The sequence below is a fragment of the Macaca nemestrina genome, chromosome 15 (genome assembly GCF_043159975.1).
Source record: "Macaca nemestrina isolate mMacNem1 chromosome 15, mMacNem.hap1, whole genome shotgun sequence".
NCBI lineage: Eukaryota > Metazoa > Chordata > Mammalia > Primates > Cercopithecidae > Macaca > Macaca nemestrina.
This window is the reverse complement of record NC_092139.1, coordinates 106467015-106493399: the sequence shown is the minus strand read 5'-3', so window position 1 is coordinate 106493399 and position 26385 is coordinate 106467015. Positions and strand designations below refer to the sequence as shown.

At 54.1% G+C, this 26385-nt stretch overlaps 1 protein-coding gene across 1 annotated transcript in view; it reads left to right on the top strand.

Annotated features, from left to right (window-relative positions):
* Positions 1 to 25922, top strand: part of LOC105464551 (neuronal pentraxin receptor) — a 35476-nt gene extending 9554 nt beyond the window's left edge. The window contains exons 5-8 of the mRNA XM_071078932.1: positions 15182 to 15407; positions 16978 to 17225; positions 21113 to 21292; positions 21542 to 25922. Coding sequence (XP_070935033.1) covers positions 15182 to 15407; positions 16978 to 17225; positions 21113 to 21292; positions 21542 to 21766 — 879 coding nt within the window. The 3' untranslated portion in view covers positions 21767 to 25922. The remainder of the gene's footprint in view (positions 1 to 15181; positions 15408 to 16977; positions 17226 to 21112; positions 21293 to 21541) is intronic.
* The last annotated feature ends 463 nt before the right edge of the window (positions 25923 to 26385 follow it).

The window sequence follows — 26385 nt, the reverse complement described above, 5'->3', positions numbered from 1 at the left end:
GGATTCCGATAGGGAACGCGGGCAGGCGTCTGGCACGGTGACTGAGGCACAGGGGACGCGCCAGAAAGATTCGCTCCCCACCCTTTTCCCTCTCCAGGCACCTCTCTGAGCTTCCGTTTCTGTGTCTGTAAAATAGGTATAACAGTGTCCACCTGTAGTGGAAATGGAATCAAATGTAGGGGTGTGAAAATGCTTGGCACGTACTAGGACCTCATTAAATGTCCCTTCTTTCGGACACCCCCAAATCAGCACCAGCTCCACCCTCACACTCTGGCCAGGAGATGGAAGCGCTGTCCAAGGGACTCGGGGTCCTCCCCTCATTACACAGAGCCGGGAACAGAGTGCCCCATAAGACAAACCTGGGTGCCCCTCATCACTTCCCTACCCTGAATCTCCCCCTCTGGCTCAGACTACGACCCAAACCGCAGGAGCTCAGGTGCCAGGCACCCAGCCTCACACACCTGGAAGCCCACAGCTCTTGGGTGGGGGCTGAATGGCGAACAAGGCCTCACCGAGCTCCTCCTCCTCCAGTCACCTTTTCCAGGCTTTCCTGACTCAGGCTTGGGGCTCAGACATAAGGAGTCCAGCATGGGGGAACCCACTCTTGGCTGTCATGTGACCCTGGGCCAGTCATTTCCCCCCTGGAGTCCCATGGCCACCTTCCTCCCTGTAAGAATGAATTTGGGATTCCCAGAAGTGCAAGGCAGACAGACTGGGCAGGACAAACATCCGGGACACATTCACCACCCCAGCCATGGACTGACTTCCAGACCACAAGGAAGGGGGTTAAGCAAAAAAATCAGATCTGTGGAAGGAAGAGGGAGAAAGAGGCCAAAGCCGGCGCTGCCCCCTCTGCTACCTCCACCCAGGTGGAGTGAATCAGGCAAGTTGGAGGGAGGAGAGAGGCAGGGAGTAAATGCAAGGACCCCTTACCCCCGGGGCTGTTTAAGTTAAATCCTGGGCAACCAGCACAGGTGATGCCCACTCGCAAGGCTGAGGATGTTGTGGTCCGACAGCCCTCAAAGATGCCTGTACTGGTGTCAGCACTCTCCCTACAGGGTGTCAGAGTGCAGCCAGGCAGCCATTGCAGCCAACCCCTCACCTTACAGATGAGAAAACTCAGCTCAGAAACGTCCTAAGAGGTCTGGCAGAAGCAGGAGAAAAGCCGGGCCCATACCCACCTCTTCCCCGACTCCAGCTCTGGTGGATTTCTAGGATAAGAGAACCAAGAGCCTGAAAATAATCAGGAAAAAGCTGAAAGTATGCAATGAAGGGAAGTCTTAGTTTTCTCACCTGTAAAATGGGGATAGTAATAGCACCTACCTCATTGGGATATTAGGAGGATTAAGTACTTTATATGAAAGGCCAAGAATAGTGTCTGGGACACAGGTATGTTCAGTCAATTTGAGTGATTGCTATTTTTATCATTAAGCTATAATATTACTCATTTTAAAAATACAGTCAAAACTCAAAATAGGAGCAAACAGGTTTTAGGCAACAGGTTTTAGTCATGTAAAAAACAATTTTTGACTTTCATTAAATAAACTTCCTCGTGCCTGCCATAGCCCCTCTCCCCACGCCCAGATGGCACAGGTGGCTCCTCCCACGTCTGGGGCTGGCAGGCTTGGACCTGCCTTGGAGCTGTGCCCCCAGCACCTGCAGCACTTGGCAGGGTGGCCTCCCTTCCGGTTAGCCCGCTGAGGTTGGGGGGATCCTGGGCGCTGGGATTTGGCAAGAGGTCAGCCTTCCAGGCTGGGGGAGCCCTGGCTTCCCCATGGATACTTTCTCCTCTTTTCTGAGTGCAGCAGCCACAGACAGAGAAGGGCAGGGGCCTGCTTGGCCACCACGTCTGCCTTCTGAGTGTGGCAACAGCCACAGCTAGTCTTTTGGGGGCCTCTAGGAGGGTCTGGGGCTGGAGCTGGAGCCCAGCAGACACAGGGTGAGACCAATTGGCTCAGCGGAGTCACATGCACCCATTAGCCACTGTCCAATCTCTCCCCTCTCTTCTCATTCAGTAACCTCAAAGTCCTCAGATTTTCAGGGTCTCCTTTCCCTCCCAGGATACACTGAAAGTGCTCTTGCTAATGTCCCCAAGATGATAAATGAGGACTTCTCAGTCCTTATCTTGGTGGAACCCTCTCTGACACCTGACCCTGCCTATCATCCCCTCTTGCAGGTCTCCATGACCTGGGCTTCCAGCCGCCTCTCTCAGCACCCCTCCTCCTCCCTCTGTCTGCTGCCTCTGTCTCCCTGCAGGGTCCTCCTCCTTTAAGGGGTATGCCCCTCTTGGCCCTCACTTTCCCTGGGTGCACTCAGCCATGCCCTGAGGCTTCCCACACCCATTCCACGGAGGGGCCCCAAACCAAAACTCAGTGTCCAGCCCAGGTTTCCTTCCCAAGCTCCAGATTTGGCATCGACACATCAGCCTCCTGAGCATCTCCCTCTGGTTGTCCCATCAGCCCCCTAACCACACTGTGTTTCAGCTTGAACCGGGTACCTCCACGTGCCCTGAGAAACCATCCTTGGCCCCTCCCTCTCCCCCCAGTTCTTACTGGCCTCATCTCTGCACGCTCGCAGCTGCCTTATCTCTGGTCTCATGACTTCCGGCACACGCTTCCGTCCATCCTTCTCCAGGCAGCCCCAAGGGTCTTCCTTAAGCCCACCATGGGGCTCTCCTAGGGTGCAAGCTCCTCAGTCCACTCCTAAGCTACCACTTCGGATGTCGTCCCCCCTCCTGACCCCTCTCTCAGTTCATTCCTGCCTCTGCCTGGATCACCCCCAGCACATTCCTGCTCCTCATTTCAGAGTCCACTCCAAGGACACCTCCTCTCAGGAGCCATCCCTGTTCACACTCTGTCCCCTTCCTATCCCCACCTGGGCTTCCATAATCGTCACACTTCCCTGCTGGCCCCACCAGGCACGTCACACTTCCCTGCTGGCCCCACCAGGCACATCCGTGCATCACCTCCCTCCTACAAAAGGGAAGGGAAGGTCTGATTGGCATGTCCTCTCCCCAAAGCCTCAAGTGGGAGCCACATTTAAGGGCTTAGGGGAAATGTCTTCTTTTCCATTTTTACTTGTGTTGTTATTGTTGTTCATTGAAATAAGTCAAAAGGTTTTGGGGAGAATACTGCATTCGATTGCGTCATTTTCTCCCTTTTTGCAGCCCCCTTTCGGTCCTTATCCATATGCAGCCATTGTTTGAGAGCTGCTGTGTAATTACCATTTTAATGACGCCATAATATCCTGGGATTCATCTGCAGCTCCGCATCCATCAGTCACTTGACCAGCTCCTGTTACTGGAGATGTAGGTTGTTTCTAAATTATTTTTCTTCCAGATGTTCATTGCAGGATCCGTTTCATGCAGAGAGCTGTTTGTTTGTTTATTTTTGAGTCTGTTGATTTCTTTAGGCTGAATTCCCAGGAGTGGTATTACTGGGTACTGGGTCAGAGGATATCGACTTTTTTTTTTTTTTAAAGACAGAGTCTAGCTCTGTCGCCCAGGCTGGAGTGCAGTGGCGCAGTCTTGGCTCACTGCAACCTCCACCTCCCATGTTCAAGCAATTCTCCTGCCTCAGCCTCCTGAGTAGCTGGGACTACAGGCATGTGCCACCATCACGCCCAGCTAATTCTTGTTTTTTTAGTAGAGACGGGGTTTTACCATGTTGGCCAGGCCAGTCTCAAACTCCTGACCTCAGGTAATCCGCCCGCCTCAGCCTCCCAAAGTGCTGGGATTACAGGCGTGAGCCACTGCGCCTGGCCAATATTGACTTTTTATGGCTGAGGCCAGGAGCCACTTTCCAAGAGTTGGCCCATTGATGCGGCTACAGGCCATGCATGCATGTTCCCTGTTCCATTTTTGTGTTAATTTAATGTATATATACAACAGAACTTCAAGATTAATTTCAACAGCATTTCTTTGGCATAAACCACATCCTTAACCCAGCCTGGCAAGCTGATTGCCTCCGCCCAGCCTGGAGCGGGAGCCAAATAACCATCATAGCGAACGCTTACTGAGCACTTACTATGCGGCAGGCCCTGCGAATTATCTCATTTAATCCTCCTAAAATCTCTATGGGGGAGGTACAAAGAAACCAAGGTTCAGAGAGGTTAAGGAACTGGCCCCAAGTCAGCAGTGGTGCCCAGTGTCTGGCTCTAGAGCCCTTGTTCTTCATCATCAACTCTAGACCCATCTGGAGGGGTCAGACATCACCCACCTTCGGGAGCATGAGAAAGACAGGTGAGCCGGGCTCAGTGGCTCACACCTGTAATCCCAGCACTTTGGGAGGCCGAGGCGGGCGGATCACGAGGTCAGGAGATTGAGACCATCCTGGCTAACACAGTGAAACCCTGTCTCTACTAAAAATACAAAAAATTAGCCGGGCGTGGTGGCGGGCACCTGTAGTCCCAGCTACTCAGGAGGCTGAGGCAGGAGAATGGTGTGAACCAGGGAGGCGGAGCTTGCAGTGAGCCGAGATTGCGCCACTGCACTCCAGCCTGGGCGACAGAGTGAGACTCCGTCTCAAAAAAAAAAAAAAAATTGACAGGTGAGGGCGGTACCTGTGCTAGTCACTGTCCTGGACCATTTCTGCCTCGGAACCCCAGAGTGAGAGGCGTGGAGGCCAGTCCTTAAGACTTGCCCTGCTGACTGGCTAGATAGCCAGGAGACTTGCTGCCAGACCTTCACTGCTACTGCTGCTGCTGCTGCTAATAACTAATACTTATTAGACACTTACTAGATACATATTAGCTTATTCAGTCTTCAGTCCTATGATGGAGGCTGTACGCATTCCCATCTTACAGATGAGCAAATAGAAGCTCAGAGAGAGTGAAGGACACAGACCCAGGCAAATCCCTGCCCCGCCCCCACCAACTTCGGTTTTCCCCTCCGTACAATGAATGATGCAGCAGGCCAGATACTCCCTAAACACACTTCCAGCTCTAAAAAGTCTCTGAAATAGGTCAGGCACGGTGGTTCACACCTGTAATCCCAGCACTTTGGAAGGCCGAGGCCGGCAGATCACTTGAGGTCAGGAGTTCAAGACCAACCTGGCCAACATGGCAAAACCCTGTCTCCACTAAAAAATATAAAAATTAGCCAATTATGGTGGCACGTGCTTGTGGTCCCAGCTGCTTGGGAAGCTGAGGCAGGAGAGTTGCTTGAACCCAGGAGGCGGAGGTTGCAGTGAGCCGAGGCGGTGCCACTGCACTCCAGCCTGGGCAACAGAGCAAAACTCTGTCTCAAAAAATAAAATAAAATAAAATAAATAAAATAAAAAAAAATAAAATAGTCTCTGAAATAGAAAGGCTGGGAGGCACAGGCTTGAGTTCTTGCTTGTGACTTTAAACTAATCACATTCCCTCTCAGTGCCTTGGTTTTCTTATCTGTAAAACAGGCAGGAGGAAGAGCTAAGTACCAGCCCCCTTAGGCTCTACATTCTGAGTTCTTGGGCAGATGGTTTCTAAACAGAGATTGTGTGCGGCGTATGTTTATGGGGGTTACATGTGTGTGCCGCCCTCAAGCCCCTTCCACCCACTCCCAGAACTATGTTTCTCCGGGAAATCTGCAGATAAACAGCGACTTCGAGGATCTCTTGGTGTCTTCTCTAAATTCCATTGGTTGTCTTTGCTTTTCTCTGACTTTGCTGCCCATTCTAGAAGCTTCTGCCCAGTGGGCACTGGTTCCCCTGACCCTGCCTCTTTGGCAGTGAAGAGGACTTGGGAGAAGGGAGTGGCTGGGGGCTGCGGAATGTGGAGAGAGGGCTTTTGCTATTGGGCTTTGGTTGGAGGATGTGGACCCACAATGTCCTCCCTCCCCCACAGTGCCCCTTCCAGCCCCGAGAGAGCTGCAGTGTGGAACGTGGAATGTGTTCCTGGTACAGACTCCAGGGCCAGATCACCAGGGTGCAAATTCCAGCTCAGTCACTTGAGAGTTCTGTGACCTTAGGCAAGGTGCTTAACTTTCTCAGCCTCAGTTTCCTGTCTGAAATGGAGATTTGAAAACCTGTTGGGCCGGGCGCAGTGGCTCATGCCTGTAATCCCAGCACTTTGAGAAGCTGAGGCGGGTGGATCATGAGGTCAGGAGATCGAGACCATCCTGGCTAACACGGTGAAACCCTGTCTCTACTAAAAATACAAAAGATTAGCAGAGCGTGGTGGTGGGTGCCTGTAGTCCCAGCTACTCGGGAGGCTGAGGCAGAATGGCGTGAACCCGGGAGGTGGAGGTTGCAGTGAGCACCACTGCACTCCAGCCTGGGCAACAGAGCGAGACTCCATCTCAAAAAATAAATAAAAATAAAAATAAAAAAGCCTGTGGGACTTGTTTATTTTGAGGTTTATCTTACATTCAAGATACATGAGAGGTCACAGATGTCACTTAAACAGACACAAATCGTAAGTGGACAGCTCAATGAAAATGTATGGATGGATACACCTGTGAAAATGCCAGCCAGATCAGGAATTGGAACACTTTCAGCACCCCCAGAAGGCTCCCTGGTTCCCCCAAAGACATTGGCCTTCCAAGGCAACGGCTATTCTGTCTCCTGTCACCACAGTCAGTTTGGCCTGTGTTTGGACTTCGTGCAAATGGACGCAGACAGCTGTGCACCCTTGCATCTGGTGATTTTTCATTCAGTGTCACGTCTGTAGCATCCAGCCTTGTTGCATGTACCCACGGAGGATTGCCGTTTTCCTTGCCGTGTGGTGTTCCGTTGTGCAGACGAGCCTTCATTCCTTTACCCGTTTTTCTGTGGATGGGCCTGTGGGTTGTTTCTGATTTACAAATAAGACTGCTGTAAACATTCTTAAGATCTCTGTTGGCGGCCGTCAGCCCTCATTTCTCCCTGGATCGAGCCACGGGAGTGGGTTGCAAGAGGGGCATATATTTAGCGTCGGAAGGTACAGCCAAACATTTCCCCACGGTGGCTGGGAGAGTTTACACGCCCACCCGCGTGTAAACCTCGCCAAACTCGGTATGGTCATTTTAAAAACATTCCCGTTTCGGTGGGCGTGTAGTGCACTCACTGTGGTTTTAATTTGTATTGCTCTGATGATTCATGATGTTGAGCACCTTTTCTTTTTTTTTTTTTTTTTTTTGAGACGGAGTCTCGCTCTACCGCCCAGGCTGGAGTGCAGTGGCCGGATCTCAGCTCACTGCAAGCTCCGCCTCCCGGGTTCACGCCATTCTCCTGCCTCAGCCTCCCAAGTAGCTGGGACTACAGGCGCCCGCCACCGCGCCCGGCTAGTTTTTTGTATTTTTTAGTAGAGACGGGGTTTCACCGTGTTAGCCAGGATGGTCTCGATCTCCTGACCTCGTGATCCGCCCGTCTCGGCCTCCCAAAGTGCTGGGATTACAGGCTTGAGCCACCGCGCCCGGCCGAGCACCTTTTCTTATGTTTATTGGCCATTTGGTAAATCTTTGCCTGTAGGAGGTGGAATGAACTCAGAGGTCGGTGCTCCTCACAGAGTGAAGAAGGTGGGGCACGGGGCCGGTGGCGGGGGGGCCTCTCCCCAGGACAGTCTTGGGCACATCATCCCCGTGGAACTCTGGGGACAGGGATACAAGCAACCAACCCAAGGTGGGAGCACTTAGGTGCTTCCACAGCCCTTGTTTTACTCCAGGGGAAGCTGAAGCTCAGAGAGGCTGAGGGACCTGCCCACAGCCACAGAGGCTGAGTCAAGACCAAGCCAGGATTTCTCACTGAAGTGGGCTATGGGTGGGGGACCTCCATCTGCTGAGGATTTTGGCTGGGGCCTAGAAGGCGTGTGGGCAGGCAGGACCTCAGCAGAACTCCCAGCTGGGCTTCTGGAAGCAGCAGCCTGACAGGAGGGACTTTTGAAGGGAGGAGCAAGGGGCCTGGGGCCAGAGGGGTCTTTAGACAGGGTCTGGGGTCTCGGACCTGGGAGGTACACGGCCAACCCCATCCGTGCTCCCTCTTCCTCATCCTCCTCCCCGTTCATCTTCTTTTCTTCAGCTTCAAAGTGTCATTAGGAGACCAGGATGATCAAAACCACCCTGTCCTTTGCCCACCACTCACCTGCTCCCCGCCTGGGTGGGAGGAGGTGGAGTCACCTGCTGGGCCTGTCCCTGGAGAGGAAGGCAGGGTGACAGCATGGGGTTTCTCTGAGAAGGCTTCCTGACCCCAAACTTCCACCCTGGCAAGACCTGGTGGCCTGGCCATCCCAGAACAGCCTCTGCCTCACCGCCAGCTGGGAGCACTGCCACCGGCGGAACCATGGGGCCATATTTGCCTTTGGGGCCACAGCACCTGGCACTTGGCAAGAGGTAGCAGGGGTGAGCTCACCCTCTGCACCAGGCCTGTCAAGGACCTTACAATTGAATCCCACAAGAACTATGGGACTATTACTATCTCTGTTTTACAGATGAGGAAACTGAGGCTGAGAAAAGTTCAGAAGCTTGCCCAGCTCACTCAGCTGGCATTTCCACCCAGGCAGTCTGGCTCCAGGGCCTGCACCATGATGCACTATACTCTCCTGCCTCTCAACAATAGCAAAGGATAATAGTAATGGTGACAACCACATACTGCCTCTTATGGTTGGCCACACTTCATATCTGTTCTTTCATTTTATCATTATTTATATCCCCAAATGTAGTACTATTATTACACCCATTTTACAGATAACTGAGGGCCAGAGGAGTTAAGCAACTTGCCCAAGGCCACAGATCTAGTAAGCGAAGAGCTGAAAATGACGCTGGCCTGTCTAACGTGAGAGTTCATGTCCACAACCACGACGGACGCCATGTCGCTGCAGCACACATGGATGGATGGATGGATGATGGATGGATGGATGATGGATGGATGGATGGATGGATGGATGGATGGATGGATGGATGAGTGCTCTGCAGCCCTGCCAGAGAAACTCTCAGGGCCCTCTTCTCTCTATATAGAGCATCTCAGTTCAGGCATCAGGGAAGCTGCCATCTGGAGGGTGAGCAGGCACTGGGCAGAGGAGGGGTGGGGGCGGGAGGAATGTTCTTGGAGAAGAAACAGCATGTGTGGAGGCCTTAGGGTGAGAAGGAGTTTGGGGCAGTTGAGCAGCAGAGGACTTTCAGTGGGCGTGGCCTAGGTTCTGTCTGGGGGAAGGCTGAAGCCAGGAGGACAGGGACTTTATTGGCAGGGAGAGGGGGCTGTGGAAGGATTTTAAGCAGGAGAGCAACGTGGCTGGATTTGCCTCTGGCTGCTGTGTGGAGGGTGGGAGTGGAAGCTGTGACCCAGTCCAGCGGACAGTAGCCAGGACTAGGGAGAAGCCTAGGAGCTGAGTGAAGCTCTGGGTGAGACGCAGGGTTAGATTCAACCATGAGAGACACCACTTTATAAAGCTCTGGGTAAGATGCGGGGTTAGATTCAACCAGGAGAGATGCCACTTTAGGATTGTTTTCTTGTTTTTAAAAGAAAATCATTGTCAAGTGTTTCAGATGGGCAACAAGATATAAATACTACTACCTAGGTCCCTGCCCAGGCTCAAGAACCAAACATTTCCAATCATCTGATCCCCATCCAGAGCCTCCCCAGTGCCAGCCACAATCACACACCCCCAAATGGCCACCACGGTCCCGAATGAGTGTTGACCACTCCCACGCATTTCTCATGCGTTTAGCACCTAGTCATGTGCCTTTTAACCACACAGCACATCGAGTTGAATGTTTTACAACTTTATATCGGTGATATCCAGCTGCTCTGTAACTTGCCTTTTCTCTCAATATAATTATGCAACAAAAACATTTCGGGCTGGAGATGGAGAAAGGTGAAGCCCTTCAAGAACTCTTTAAAGAATGTTAGTCACTGCCGGGCGTGGTGGCTCACGCTTGTAATCCCAGCACTTTGGGAGGCCGAGGCAGGCAGATCACCTGAGGTCAGGAGTTTGAGACCAGCCTGGCAAACATGGCGAAATCCCGTCTCTACTAAAAATACAAAAATTAGCCGGGTGTGGTGGCAGGCACTTATAATCGCCTCTATTCTGGAGGCTGAGGCAGGAGAATCACTTGAACCTGGGGGGTGGAGGTTGCAGTGAGCCGAGATCACACCACTTCACTCCAGCCTGGGCAAAAGAAACTGCGTCACACACAAAAAAAAATTGTTAGTCGTGACATTAATAGTAGACACGCCTGTGATGCTTCCTATGCCTACTGCACACTAAGCGCTTTCTATCTATGGACTTGGTCAATCCTCACCACAATGCTATGAGATTTATTATTTTACCCTTTGGGGCCAATGGGGAAACTGAGGCACGGCACCCTTACATAGCAAGGCCACTCCACTGATGGAGCCCAGGTGTGAGCCCCAGCAGGACTCAGAACTCAGGGGATGGTTGGATGGGGGAGGTGAGGGGCCATGGTCCACACTGCTCCCCCTGAAGGCTGCTCACTTTCCACCTGGTCCTGCTGCCCCTGCAATCTGCCCCTGGAGAGGGAGGTGGGGTGGCAGGATGGGGTTTCTCTGAGAAAGCTTCTTGACCCCAAACTCCTGCCCTGGCAAAACCTGGTGGTCTGGCCATCCCAGAATGGCCTCTCGGCCAGCTGGGAGTACCACTGCCTGGGTGATCCTGGGCAGGGGCGGCTGTGCAGAGGGTGGGACTCTGACCCTCAACAGACCCAGACCAGCAGTGTAGGCCTGAGGAATGAGCACAGTCTGTGGGCTGTGCAGAGGATGGGGCCCTGGCTCTGGAGTCCTGCACCTGCCTTCTGCTCCCTGCAGCAAGGGAAGAGACCCCGGGTGGGGTCAAGGTGGTGGGGCTGCCCTGCATCATCCCAGCCTCAGCCACCCCGCGGACCCTCCAATCAGTTTCATCAGTCTCCCTTTGCAAAGCTGCCCTGCGCCATGGTCTCACACAACCTTCTGGACCTTCTAGACTTCCCGTGGCCATTAGTACCTCTCCTCCTTTGCCTTCGAGTTAGGCAGGGCAACCTGCACTGTGCCCACTTGGCAGATCAACAAACAGACCCAGACCATCAGTATAAGCCTGAGGAATGAGCAGAGATTTCAGGATCAGGAAGGCCAGGCTGGAGTGCTGGCTCTGCAGCATCACAGGTATGTGACCTTAGGCAGGCACCGAGCCTCAGTTCCCTCATCTCCAAGTGGGCCTCCCTACTTACCCAGGCTGTTGAGAGCAGCCTAGAACTGTTTGCACAGAGCTTCCCTAGTGCGGGGCCTGGCATGCAGCAGAGTGCTCGATGGAGACAGCTGCTGCCGTTAGCATTCTGATTGAGTGCTAATGAGCCCAGCACATTAGTGGCTGAGCTGGGCCTAGAACAAGGGGCTCTGGCTCTAGGCCCAGCACACTTACGCCAAACCCCACCCTGCACTCCCAGCGGGACAGGCCATGGGTTCTCAGCCTCCACCTTCCTGCCCCAGCAGGAGCTGAGTGGGGGTGCTGGCGTCATTATTCCCTCCATCATCTTAGGTGAGGGGCCCACTTGGCATCAGGCCGGGAGCCCACGCGGCACAGCATTCGCCCACAGCAGATGGGAAGTGGGGGTGCGGGAGTCGTGTTCTTCTGATTCAGACACTGGGACAAGGAAGGACTCACACACGATCAAGCGAGCCCACCTCCTCCATGGCCTTCCTGGCCGCTGCAGAGCCAGTGGCTCTGACAAAAGAACAGCTTGAGCGCACACCCCCTCAGCCCGCACGTTTTCTCCTCCAAACTGCGTCTGTTTAAATAGCCTCGACACGCTGTTCTTGCTGGCAGGTCTTCCTCCCTCTGTTCTTCCTGGCAAGTCTTCCCCCCTCTCTCCCTTTGCTGGAGAGAGGAGATGCTGGCTCCAGGGATATCAGCTTGGCCCAGCCCCATTGCTATAGACAATTCAAAAGGACTCCTGCCTCGGTTTCCCATCTGTGAAATGGGGATAGGAAAAGTGCCAGCCTCTCAGCAAGTGGTTGCGAGGATTCATGAGTAAACACATGCCAAGTGCCAATGATGGGCCTGGTGCACAGCCTCATTCCATGCATGCCCCTCTGGCCTCAAGCTTGGCACAGAGGGGGTGGGGAACTGAGGACAGAACAGCGCCTGGGACTGGGGAGACCCTGCCCCAGCCCTTCCAGCCCTGATATGAAATGCATCCCGTGAGCTGATTGCCTCAGTCCAAGGCTTCCTGGAAGTCCAGCCATCTCAAATGCAGTGGGTGGCTGAACCTGTCACCCTGTGGGCCATCCAAGGTCACTTGAAGGCTCTGGAGGTAATGTGCGCCCCATCAGCTAATGTAGTCAAGCCCCGCAGTTGGCATTATGCTTTTATAGTCCATGAGGGCCTGTCACTTGTCCTCCCATCCTTCCATCTGTCCTGGGAATGGACAAGAGGAAGCCTGTTTCACCCCCCACACACTTTTTTTTGAGTCTCGCTCTGTTGCTCAGGCTGGTGTGCAGTGGTATGATCATGACTCACCGCAGCCTCAACCTCCCAGGCTTAAGCAATCCTCCTGCCTCAGCCACCCAAGTAGCTGGGGCTACAGGCATGCACCACCATGCCTGGCTAATCTTTGTATTTCTTGTGGAGATGAAGTTTCACCATGTTACCCAGGCTAGTCTCGAACTCCAGGGCTCAAGCGCCCATCTTGGCCTCCCAAAGTGCTGAAATTACACACATGAGCCACGTGCCCAGCCTGTTCCCATTTTAGAGGAAGGAAAACCAAGGCTTTGTGGTTAGTCTGCACCAGAGCCAGGGTTTGTAGGCACCTTGACAGAAGGAGCCCTCGGGAAAGCCAAGATGAATGTAAGGGGGGAGTGCACTGTAAGGCTCCTATGCCCATCCCATGCCCACCTTCACCTGGCCTCCACCCCAGCCTGGTGGGCCAAGTAGGCATCTGCGTGGATAGGCGGCCGTGACCTCTTACACAAGAGGTGGGTAGGGGGGATAATGGTGGCCAGAGTCCCCCCTCTCCCGCTGCTTTCATGGGTCCCTTTCCAGAACCAGCCTGGATGACCTCAGTGACTTGTGTCATGGAGAGGTTGATCCTTAGCCCCTCCCCACTGCCAGCAGAAGAGGGGGGTTGCTGAGTGTGAGTGGCACCAGACCCCCTGCCCTGTGAAGCAACCTCACCTTTCCCATGGGAGCCAAGGGACAAGTGGGACAGAGAAGGAATAGGGCTTCTGGAGAGGCTGCCTGGCAGATGCCAAGAGAGGCTGTGTGGTGAGTGATGCAGAGGGGGTGGACGAGCCAGACTGCTAGGCTCAGCTCCCAGCTCTGCTACTGCTCCTGGTGTGATCTTGGTTAACTCACCCCAGTTTTCCTGCCCCTGAAATGGGGATACTGTTAAGTGGATTCAGAGAGGGAATGTTTGCAAGGTGTCTGCTGGGGCTCAGCCGGCAACAACAGCTTGCCATTCAGTCTTCCCACCTACCCCACGCACCCAAAACCATGCCCTTGGCACCCACTGCGGGCCAGGCTCTAGGCACTTCCCTTACCTGCCATCGTTGAATGCTGACCAGCCCTGGAGGCTGAGCATTCCAAGTGCCCATCTTATAGAAGGGGAAAAATGATCCCGGAGTGTTAGCCCGCCTGCCCCTACTCTCACGGGGAAGTGGCAGAGCCGAGGCTGGTTCCTGCAACTCCTCAAAGCCAGGTCATGTTGCTGTCCACACTGGCAGCTCCCAAGTCTCAGGCACTGAGTATGGCAGTGGTCCTTTGCCCCCAGCACTCTGACGCAGGGGGCACACTTCTCCCCTTGTCCCATGGCTAGAAGACAATCTCACAGAAGTTAAGGAAGAGTATGCAGCTCAGAAGGAACACGCAGCCCTCAGTCACAGCAGCCGCCAGCAGTGTCCTGTCACCCAGCCAATGACTGAGAAGGCCATTGGCTGGGCCAGTGAGGCTGGGCAAGGGATTCTGTACTTGTCCCAAGCTGCAAGGCCATCCCCTCGCAGCTTAGGAAACTGAGGAAAGGTGGGGTTCTTGGTTTTCTGTTTTGCCTCCAGCCACAACTTCAGCACCTGGGGCAGTGCCCAGCACAATGGAGCTGCCTTCTGAATGTTTGCTCAGTGACTGAATCACAGAATGCAATGGGTTCATGTCTGGGGCCTAAGCCTGGGAGCAAGGAACTGACTGAGCAAAAACCTTCCAGGCCCCTGGGAAGTTCACAAGCATCGGGCCTGGTAGCAGGAACCGTGGCGGGGGGGAAACCAGGAGGATGGTGGAGGATGGTGAAGGTTTAATTTAGCTCCTAGCAGCTCTTTGAATTATTAATCTCCTACTGACATTTCTGTGACATGTCTGTCACAGATTGTCCCCTCCAAGAGTCTGGACCCGTGGCCTCACCTGCCTTCCTCCACCCCAGAAGGAACTTCTACCAGCATGAGAAGGGGAAGGAAACCCTCCCAGCTCCTGTCCCAGTTCTGCTGCCCATGGGGTCTTAAGATAAGACAGGCATGTGGTAGGAACTCTAAACACTTAGACCTCATCCTGAGCTGGATGGGGGATGTCAGAGCCTACCCTGGAACACTCTGCCCTAGACAGCAATTGCAATAAGTGGCTCTGTTTATTGATATTTAATCCTTAGTCCTCCCCACAACTCTCCAAATAGGTGCAGTTCTCTTTTGAGTAAACAAGTCCAGAGAAGTCAAGATATTTTCTCAGAGTCACATAGCAGATTGGTTCCCGAGCTGGTTTTGAACCCTGAGCTGTCCGACTGGAAAGTATGTGATTTTAACCACCTGCCACCCTGGTATGGTCAAGCCACCAGGGCCCTGCTTCACTCCCTGGGTGGGCCCAATGGCCACACAGAGCCTTTTGCCAAGGACCATTCTAGAGAAGCTTGCTGAGTAAGGGAATGAAACAGTCCGCACCTTTACCAGCCCATCAGTGTCTAGCCTTGCTGCTACGAAGGACTAGGGTGGGGTGCTCAGCCCCGAGTGTACCCTGAAACCACCTGGGGGACCTTCACAGTACTCACGGCCAGGCCCCACACCCCCACCACGGGCTGAGCTGTCCTCAAGGGCCGGGGCCAGCTCTGACTGCTGCTCACCGTCATGCGCCAGCACCAGGAACAGAGCCTGCCAGGGACCCGGGATGCATCTGTTGCCTGCTGTTGGCATTGTCATTCCCATTTTGCATATTGGAGAAGCTGATGCTCCCCTGGGGTCACTGAGCAGGTGTGGTAGGCATCTGAGTGTTCCAAGCCTTTCCTTCCTCCCCTCAATTGACTTATCTTTCTCTGCTCTGTGAACAGCAGGAGCTTCCAGCCCGTGTGAACCTCTCAGCTGCCCCAGCCCCAGTCTCTGCTGTGCCCACCGGCCTGCACTCCAAGATGGACCAGCTGGAAGGGCAGCTGCTGGCCCAGGTGCTGGCACTGGAGAAGGAGCGTGCAGCCCTCAGCCACAGCAGCCGCCGGCAGAGGCAGGAAGTGGAAAAGGAGTTGGACGTCCTGCAGGGTCGTGTGGCTGAGCTGGAGCATGGTGGGTCCTGGGTCCTGCAGAGGGCATTGGAGGGGTCCTCAGGGTGACAGAGCCACTCAAAAAATATATCCATGCTCCCCAGAGGCTAACATGGACAGACGGGAGGGTGGGGAGAAGGCTGTGGAACACACAATGGAGAGAATCATTGGGGGATATTATTATCATTATCAACATTATTAACAGGTCTCATTTTCTGGCACTTACTGTGTCCTGGGAGAGGGTGAAGTACTTGATACATCAGCTGATTTAATCTTCACAGTTTTCACAGATGAGAAAACCGAAACTCAGAGAAGTCAAGTGACATGCTCAAGGTCACACAGACAAAAGTAGTGGGTCTAGACCTCAAACAAGGTCTGACTCCACAGTCATACATTTAACCACCCACAAAATAGCAATTTCAATGAATCAGTCAGAATTTTGTTTAACACCTGTGCCTGGCACTGCCAAGGGTCAGAGGAACATAATGGGCAGGGTACAGGTATGAGCATAAGGAGACCTGGCTCCTGGTTGCATATCTGTCTCTGGCTTGCTCTGTGACCTCAGAAGTTCATTTCCTTCCCCAGGCCTCAGTTTTCCTCATCTGAAAAATGGGGGTTTAGGACTCATGAGCTCTCAAGGACCTTTCAGCTTTGAAGTCCTGTGAAGACCACCCTTAAGAGGCTTACAGAAAATTTCCCCTTACAGGGGAAATGATGAGCAGTTAGCTAGGACAAGCTTACATGGGGAACAGGGGTTCAGGAGAAGAAAATACAGGGCTGGGCATGGTGGCTCATGCCTGTTATCCCAACACTTTGGGAGGCTGAGGTGGGCGGATCTCCTGAAGTCAGGAGTTCAAGGCCAGCCTAGCCATCATGGCAAAACCCCATTTCTACTAAAAATACAAAAATTAGCTGGGTGTGGTGGTGCATGCCTATAATCCCAGCTACTCGGGAGGCTGAGGTGAGAGAATTGCTTGAGCCTGGGAGGTGGAGGTCGCAGTGAGCTGAGATTGCACCACCACACTCCAGCCCGGGCAACAGAGGGAAACTGTCTCAAAAAAAAAAAAAGAAAAGAAAAGAAAAAAGAAAGAAAGAAAGAAAATCCAAGCTGCTTCCTGGAGGAGGCAGCCCTCAAGCTACTTCTTGAAAACAGAGGTGGGGAGCAAATTTCAGAATGGAGGGGCCATTGCAGGGACTCAGCTGCAGGGGAGTGACAGGTCTGGTGGCTCAGGGCCAGCATCCTGGCTGGGGCACAGGGACAGGAGAAACAACCTCCAGCCCTCCTCAGCCCTGCCTCTGATCTGTCTACCCCAAGTCTCCCAAGGGGTCAGGGGAGACAAGTTTAATTTGTTGAAGGTCACGTGGCTGGGAAGTGGGGGAGGCGAGATTTGGTCTCAGGACATCTGAGGTCCAGAACCCCTGCACTTTAATCATGCCCCTCAACACAGAGGTGGAGCAGAGAGGGCCCCGAAGGCACTGGGCATGCAGCAGGTGCCTGGGAGCTGTTAGCCTTCTTTCTGAAGTGTGCTCTGTCCACCCCACCCTTTTCGGTGTCCACCGACCTCCACCACATCTGCCTTGCCCACCCTCAGGGTCCTCAGCCTACAGTCCCCCAGACGCCTTCAAGATCAGCATCCCCATCCGTAACAACTACATGTACGCCCGCGTGCGGAAGGTGTTGCCCGAGCTCTACGCATTCACTGCCTGCATGTGGCTGCGGTCCAGGTCCAGCGGCACCGGCCAGGGCACCCCCTTCTCCTACTCGGTGCCTGGGCAGGCCAACGAGATTGTACTGCTAGAGGCGGGCCATGAGCCCATGGAGCTGCTGATCAACGACAAGGTGGGCAGGGCTGGCGGGGAGGGCTGGTAGTGGGGACGGCGACCCTTCCAGGAGCTCCCACTCCACACTGGGCTCTTTCATTCTCCTGCTCATTCTTCTGCTCTGCATATTCAGCACACATTAAATGCCTACTGTGTGCCAGGCTGGGCTCTGGGAATATAAAGACAAGCCAGACATGGGGCTGCCGGAAGAGAGGCTGTGTCTAATGGAGGCTCTAAGTGTTGTTCCATTTTACAGAGGAGGCAAGTGAAGCTCTTGGAAATCCAGTGACTTCCCCAGTGACCCAGCTATGGGACAGGGTTGAGGTGTCTGCCCCCAGGGCCCTGCTCATCCTCCTGGACTTAAAGAGAAGGGAGGTGGCCTGGTGCAGTGGCTCATGCCTGTAATCCCAGCACTTTGGGAGGCCGAGGCGGGCAGATCATGAGGTCAGGAGATCGAGACCATCCTGGCTAACACGGTGAAACCCCGTCTTTACTAAAAATACAAAAAAAATTAGCTGGGTGTTGTGGTGGGTGCCTGTAGTCCCAGCTACTCGGGAGGCTGCGGCAGGAGAATGGCCAGAACCTGGGAGGCAGAGCTTGCAGTGAGCCAAGATCACGCCACTGCACTCCAGCCTGGGTGACAGTGAGACTCCGTGTCCAAAAAAAAAAAAAAAAAGGGGAGAGAGAGAGAGAAGGGAGGTGCACAGACCTACCTGGGGATGGAGGGAGGAAGGGAGTGCTCATGGCCTCCTAGTTCCTTCTACTTCCCTGGAGCCAGCCCCTCGGGCCCTCCCCGCTATGGAGAGTAGAAAGGTGTGCTCAGGCTCTGGGGCCCAAATGCTGGTTTGAGTCTTGGTTCTGCATCTTCACCACTGTGTGACCTCAGACTAGCCATCTACCTGCCCTGTGTCTCAGTTTTCTTATCTCTAAAGCAGGAATGATAAGAACTCTTGCCTCTTAGGGTTGTAGTGAGAAGTGGCTTAAATGCACGTAGAGGGCTTTGAGCAAAGCCTAGTGTTTAGCAGACATCAATAACTGTGAGCTATTTTTATTATACTGGGCACTGTGCTAATAAGCAGTTTACTCACATTATTACCCTTGATCTTCCCAACAGCACTGGGAAGTAGGTACCCTCATTATTGCCATTTTGCAGATGTAGAAACTGAGGCTCAGAGAGGGGAAATAATGCACCCTGGCCACACAGCTGCTGGGGTGTGATGTGATTCAGGGTCTTGGGCTCCAGAAACCACCTCTTAACCCCTCCCCTGTTCTGCCCTTGGGCCACCCATCTTCCTCACGCCCAGGCCTCCCTCCCCAATGCCCCTCCTTCAGCCTGGCTGGGAGGCAGGACAAGGACAAGGCAGGAAGAATGATGTGTGGCAGGAGCACGGTGATTGAGGGGAGAGGAGGGGGAGTATCTTATCACTGTCATCCACTCCTAAAGCTCCTCCCCCGCCTACCACATTGCTTTGGGCCTTGCAGCCATGGTGGTCTATTGAGACCCCCTGGAAATGCAGATACCACACATCGTACCCACCTGTGACCAGCACACAACACATAGAGCCACTACGAGTGATTGACACCCATCAGAACCCAGCTGAGGAGAAGGTGCATTTCATGGCATTCTGGAGGGGGAGGAGGAGGAGGGAGGAGATAAGTCCAGGGACCAGTGACTTTCCCTTGTGGCCCAATAAACCCTACGACCACTGGGGTGGCTGGATCACATCTAGATCCTGCTGCCTGGTGCCCTTCATCACCCCCTGGCTGCCGTCCTTGGCCTGGCCCAAGTTCAGCACTCAGTTCTCATTAGAAGGAATTCAGCACCCTGGACAGGGCATCGCGCAGCCCTGTTCTGGGATACTCTGGAGTCCTTTTGAGAGCCAGCCTCACAGACTGCTCACTGTTCCCGTTTTTTTCCAGCCTCTAAGCCTTTACTCCTACTGTGCCCACCACTTGGTTTGCCTAGCAATGGAATGGTGGATCCATTGTCCTTCCCGATGGGTTTCGACGTGGCTTCTGTTCCCATATCCCCTCTACCTCTGGGCCTCGCAGCCTCTGTACCTCCCATATGCCCTCCGTTATTTTGTCTTATAGCATTGCCACAAAGTCCTTCCCCTCCTGCAGACTCAGCTCATTTAAGGCAGACCAGCTCCACATCCCCAGTGTCCACAACAAGACCAGGCACCACGTCAGCCTCAGAGAATGTTACATTAAATTGTGATCACAGGCCGGGCGAGATGGCTTATGTCTGTAATCCCAGCACTCTGAGAAGCCGAGACAGGTGGATCACCTGAGGTCAGGAGTTCAAGACCAGGCTGGCCAATATGGTGAAATCCCCTTTCTACTAAAAAAAAAAAAAAAAAAAAAAAAAATTAGCTGGATGTGGTGGTGCATGCCTGTAATCCCAGCTACTCGGGAGGCTGAGGGAGGAGAATTGCTTGAACCGGGAGATGGAGGTTGCAGTGAGCTGAGATCACACCACTGCTCTCCATCCTGGGCAACAGAGTGAAATTCCGTCTCAAAAAAAAAAAAAATGTGGGCCGGGCGCGGTGGCTCAAGCCTGTAATCCCAGCACTTTGGGAGGCCGAGACAGGCGGATCACGAGGTCAGGAGATCAAGACCATCCTGGCTAACACGGTGAAACCCCGTCTCTACTAAAAAACACAAAAAACTAGCCGGGCGAGGTGGCGGGCGCCTGTAGTCCCAGCTACTCGGGAGGCTGAGGCAGGAGAATGGCGTGAACCCGGGAGGTGGAGCTTGCAGTGAGCTGAGATCCGGCCACTGCACTCCAGCCTGGGCGACAGAGCGAGACTCCGTCTCAAAAAAAAAAAAAAAAAAAAAAAAATGTGATCTCAAAAAAAAAAAAAAAAATCAGATCTCTCCCAGACGAGGGAGCCCTTTGGGAGCACCAAATCCATAGACAGCAAGCACCTTTCATCTTAAAGGCCAGCTCTAACCCATCAGCAGTGACTTCCCAGAGCACTGTGTTGAAGGATCTGAGCTAAATCGAGGCTCGTGATTGATTGGCTATGTCTGCCCTGGGTGGAGAAGAGGCAGCAGCTGTAGATTTGCCATCCCTTGTCTGACCTCCCTTTACAGATAAGGAAACTGAGGTCCAGGGAGGAAGGAGCAGCCTCCCCAGATCACACAGGGGGTGGTGGCAGAGCCAGGGCTCCAAGGAGCCTGGCCTCTGAGTCCAAGGCTCATTCTATCCCTGCCAGTACTTCTTTTTTTTTTTTTTTTTTTTTTTTTGAGACAAAGTCTCGCTCTGTTGCCCAGGCTGGAGTGCAGTGGTGCAATCTCGGCTCACTGCAAGCTCCGCCTCCCAGGTTAACGCCATTCTCCTGCTTCAGCCTCCTGAGTAGCTGGGACTACAGGCTCCCGCCACCGCACCTGGCTAATTTTTTGTATTTTTAGTAGAGACGGGGTTTCACCATGGTCTCGATCTCCTGAACTTGTGATCTGCCCGCCTCAGCCTCCCAAAGTGCTGGGATTACAGGCATGAGCCACCGCGCCCGGCCCCCTGCCAGTACTTCTTGAGCCCCAGCTGTGTGCTGAGTGCTGTGTGAGGTGTTCAGGGGAAGTTGGGATTATGAGACATCCCTTCCACCCTAAGTGACCTTAACAGGCCACTTTTATAGACCTTAATAGGTTGGAGAGTGAGTGAACTACCTCGTGACAACTGAAAACCAAAACCAGAGAGTCCCTTGTGATCTGGTTTGATCTTTGAAGAAAGAGGAGAGAGGAGTCAGGGAAAGACACTGGGCAGGAGGATGGAGAGGATCGGGCCTGGGGTTGGGCCCTGGAAGGATGGACATGGGTCTCCCCAGCCCCACCCCGCTTCCTCAGCCATGGGCCTTGGGCCTTGGGGCACCTCTGACCTGGGGTTGGGGGACCTGTGTCCAGGTGGCCCAGCTGCCCCTGAGCCTGAAAGACAATGACTGGCACCACATCTGCGTCGCCTGGACCACAAGGGATGGCCTATGGTCTGCCTACCAGGACGGGGAGCTGCAGGGCTCCGGTGAGAACCTGGCTGCCTGGCACCCCATCAAGCCTCATGGGATCCTTATCTTGGGCCAGGAGCAGGTAAGGCTCAGGCTGGTATTGGGGCTGGACCTCCCCATTGTGCAGATGGGCAGACTGAGGGCCAGAGAGATCAGAGACATGCCCAAGGAGCTAGAATCTTGGAGGTGGGGCTAAAGCTTTGGGGGCGGGGCTTCAGTGGGGACGAAGGTGGGGCTTCCTCGGGGACAAGAGGCTGACTGAGTCAGCCTGCCTGTCTTTTCTGCTCCCTCATTCCACATCTCTCCTTTCTCTGCTGCTGTCTTGGCCCAGGATACCCTGGGTGGCCGGTTTGATGCCACCCAGGCCTTTGTTGGTGACATTGCCCAGTTTAATCTGTGGGACCACGCCCTGACACCAGCCCAGGTTCTGGGCATTGCCAACTGCACTGCGCCACTGCTGGGCAACATCCTTCCCTGGGAAGACAAGCTGGTGGAGGCCTTCGGGGGCGCAACAAAGGCTGCCTTCGATGTCTGCAAGGGGAGAGCCAAGGCATGAGGGGCCACCTTATCCAGGACCCCTCCTTTGCCTGCCACTTTGGGGACTTGAGGGGGGTCATATTCCCTCCTCAGCCTGCCCACGCACTGGCCTTCCCTCCCGCCCCACTCCTGGCTGTGCCTCCCGTTTCCCCTCACCTGTACCCACACCTCCAGAACACCCGCCCTGTGAGTGTGTCCCCTGTCCCCACCCGGGTGGGGAGGAGCATCTCAAGTGAACAGTGGGAGCCTGCCCGCCTGGCATTGCACTGGAGTTGTCTCTTACCCCACCCCTCCCTGCCCATCGATTGCATCTGATTTCACTAATTTTCACAGCACCCTCAGTAGGGTAGGGTTGCGTATGAGAGGGACCCCACTATCTCAGTGGTGGGGGTGGCCACCCACTCCCTTGTACCCCATGCAACAGGCCCAGTGGCTTCCCCTTCAGGGCCACAACAGGCTGTAGAAGGGGATAATGAGGACATCGGAGGTTAGACTTATCCTCCTCCCACTTTCCACCAGCTGCCAGTCAAGGGCAGTGGGATCTCAGTGGAGCCTCCCTCACCCTACCCATGCCTCCCTCTTCCTCCTCTTTCCTCCTCTCTTTGTGTGTAGTGGTTTGAATGTTGGTTCCATGCCTGGCCCAGCCCCACCTCAGTCTCCAGGACATTCCTTTCCTGGCTCCAGCCTGGAGGGAAGGGAACAAAGACCCCGGGAGGCCAAAGGGCTGCAGTCACCCCTTGTGCTCACCCATAGCAATGGCCACGGGGATAGTCATCCCTCTCCCTCCATGCCAAGGACAGGACTTGGGCCACTTCAGCCTGGGCGGCAGCAGCCCTAAGGCAGAGGCCTCATGGCTCAGGAGACCCTGACTTTGGCAGAGCCACATTACCTACCCTGTGCATGGTCCTGGGGCAGGAAGGAAGAAGCTGAGAAGGAGGGGAGAAGCATGAAACAGTGGGCAGAGCACTGGGTGAGAGGGAGGAGCCCTTGGTTCCTAGCCAGCCCTGCTAATGTCCTGTGTGGCCTCCTATAAGTCCCTGCCCTCTCTGGGCTTGGCGTTCCTCATTCGTGAGCTGAGGCCCTCAGTTTGGTCATTTGCTCTCCAGATTGGGTGTGAGCTTCTCTGTGATTCCAGGTGGATATGTGGGGAAAGCACTGGTGACCCTGGGCTTAGCAGGGGTAGGTCCCAGTACTCGGCAGTAGATGGGATGAAGCCAGTCATGGGTTAGGGTCAGCAGAGACTCAGAATCGAGGGCAAGGTTCAAGGCAGACTAACCTCATGCATGGATTGTAAAAAACCAGCTCCCTCTGGATCACCCCAGCCTGGCACCCTTGCCTGTCTGAGAGTATCTCAAAGGGCTGATGCTTCCTGGTCCCCTTGAGTCGTCACCAGCTTCTCCAAGAGAGTGTCAGAATCTTAAGAGCTGAGAGGCTGGGCATGGTGGCTCATGCCTGTAATCCCAGCACTTTGGGAGGCCAAGACGGGCAGATCACTTGCAGTCAGGAGTTCAAGGTCAGCCTGGCCAACATAGTGAAATCCCATCTCCACTAAAAATACAAAAAATAGCCGATGTGGTGGTGCACACCTGTAGTCCCAGCTACTCGGGAGGCTGAGGCAGGAGAATCTCTTGAACTGAGGAGGTGGAGGTTGCAGTGAGCCGAGATCACACCATTGCACTCCAGCCTGGGCAACACAGCAAGACTCCGTCTCAGAAAGTAATAATAATAATCTTAGAGATGAGAAAAGCCACCCCATCTGGCACCACATCTGCATCTTGCTTGTGAGAAATGGGGAAGAGTTCAGGGAGGACCCGTGACCTGCACAGGATCACAGAGCACGATGGGGCAGAGCCAGGACTAGAGCTCAGGGCATCTGACTCCCTCTTCAGTGCTCTTCTCCTTCCATGCTGCCTGCCCTTGAAGGCCTTTGAGTTCAGTCTACACCTAAGCAGGTGGACATCTGAGAGGTCAGATACTTTCCCATATGACACCTGGAACATCTTCCTTTACATAACACCCAAACATCTTGGCGTCCCCCCCCCCAGGAAGTGCAGGGAGGGGGTTGTGATCCCTGGGCGCTTCGGCAGAATGGAGAGCTGAGGTGTCCCTCCCCTGCTAGTCACCTACCAGGTGTCTGAGCAGCTGCAGGCTCCCTGGCTCAAGTGGGCATTGTACCTTTTGTCTGCCTTTTTGTTCCCTGTCTGTCTCCACTCCCTGAGGCCACTTAGCCTGAGACATGATGCAAGAGCTGCAGGCCAGGGAGCTCCGTGCCATGGAAGCTCCTCCAAGACGCATAGACTCCAGCACCCAGATCCTTCTTTCCATTTCAAGAACATAAATAGATTGCCCAGCCCCTCCAGTACAATCCCACTGGAAGAAAAGGCAATGGCGGACTTCAGCCAGACTCGCTGAGACCTAGGTTGCCACGGTAACAGCCAATGACATCAACCCAAGGGCTGTGTCAAGTGTCTCATCATAATGGCACTGTTGCTGGGGTGACGGCAGAATTCAGAACTTCGATTTCAGTGACGCCAAGCTTGATCTGTTGCTGTTGTTTTGAAGAAGGTAGCTCTTGTGGAGGACTTGGGAGAGGGATGAGGTCTTAGGAAGGAGGTGACAGCACTTGCTTGGTCACTTGAGCCCACCCAGACACATGACCTCGAGTCCTTTATGCTTTGTCCCAGTGAAGATGAGACCTCTGATGTCCAAGCCTTGTTCCCGTGCCGCCTCACCCACTCAGCCTTCCAAAGAGAACAGGAACAAATTTCCCCAGCGCCACTATTTGGGTCCCACTTTTCCTATCTTCTGCTGCCCCTGAGCACATCCAAGCAGACAGGGAAAGAGGAGTCAGACATGGCCCAGTCACATCCTAAGCTGCTCCCTGGCTGATAACCACAATGGAGCCCGTGTTTGTCCTGCCGTCCAGCACTGCATTGAGAGTGGCACTGGCACGGTCCTGTTGATCCTCACAACACAGTTCTAAGTTAGGACGTTCTTGGCTCCGTTAGACAGGTGAGGAAATTGGGGCACAGAGAGGTGATGTCATCTGCCTGGTGTCAATCAGCTAGCAAGTGATGGAGCCCAGATTTCAAACCAAAGGGGGTTACCTCCAGGGGCCGAGTACCCACTCACTGTGTAGAGTGTCATCTGGGCACCATTGCTCCAGATGTGTTCTGACACCATTCCCCAGCCCACAGGGCTTGAAGTGAAGGAACAGAGGCAGAGAGTGGGCCAGCCCTAGGGCCAGGGTCCCCTTGGTGAAGCTATGCCATGGGGCTCAGCTGCTTTAGGGAATGTGTCCCTTCCACCATGGGCCAGAGCTTTAGCCCTTCTCTAGCTCAGCTGGAGTTCAGAGGAGAGCTGAAAAAGAAGAGGAAACTGAGCATCTCCCAAGAGTCCTTGGCAGGGAATGGGAGGGAACTTGCTCTTCCTCCAACTCCTGCTTGGGGCCAAGCCCTAAACCAGGTGCTTCCCAGCTGTTATCTGCCAGATCTTCCCATCTTGTGGCACGTGGTGCCCCCACCGACATCCCAAGGGGACCGATCCCCTTGCCACCACTCTGCATCACCTGGGACCACAGATTTGGGCAGGAAGGGCTCTGAGAGGAGGCCAAAGCCCTCATTTTACAGATGAGGAAGCTGAAGCCCGGGGAGGGGAACAACCCTCAAGGCCACCCAGCTGGACACGGGAGACTTGAGCCCAGCCTTCTGACTGCGTTCAGCCCTCTCTAGAACACAGCAGCCTCTCCCAAGCACTGAGTCCCCCCTCCTCTGTGTGTCCCAGCACCCTTGGCCTGAGTAAATGTGGAAAGGGGCTCCCTCCCAGAGATGGGATTCCTCTCTTCACCCTTTATTCCAGCTGCCTGCCACCCCAGACCCCACCTCCCACCCTGACCTCCGACCCCTGGGTGGGGAAGGGGCTCACGTGGGCCCAGGCTGAGTGTGAGTGAGCATGTCAAGTTGTCTGACACTGTGACATTAGTGCACCCTACTGACAACCCCTCCCCAGCCTCACCCCTTTCTCCTCTCCCTGTTTTGTACATAAATTGACATGAGCTGCAACATGTGTGCGTGTGTGTGCGTGTGTGTGTGTATGTGTGTGATCTGTGTCATGGTTTTGTTACCTTTTTGTTTTGTAAACTTGAATGTTCAAAATAAACATGCTGTTTACTCTGATGCTCTTCTTTTGGGATGGGGCTGCCCTGGGAGGTGCTGGGCAGGAAGGAGGGGGCTGCTTTGGACAGGGCAGCAGGGAAAGGCAGAGGAGATGCCTGATCCTGAACTGCCCCAAGGCCACACGTGTCCCTAAATATGCCCCCCAGCTGTCAAGTTCTCCCTGTTTCAGGCTTAGACACACCCCATTTCCCAGAATTTATGCAGGAAGGATGTAAAGAACCCAAGTCCCACATGGAACGTGTCCCAGTTCTGATAACTGGGCTTTGGCCTCATTCCCAATACCCCGTCCACATCTTGTGCTCTAGTTCTGGGATCCGGGCCCCTGACTTGTTTCCTGGGACCTAGTCTGTCCCAGTCACTTGCCTGGACCCCCAGAGTATTTCATCTCTTGGGCTCCTAGGGAGGGAGGCCGGGATGAGGGACCCTTGTTGTTGTATTTCAGCCGCTCCCTTCCCCACACTAC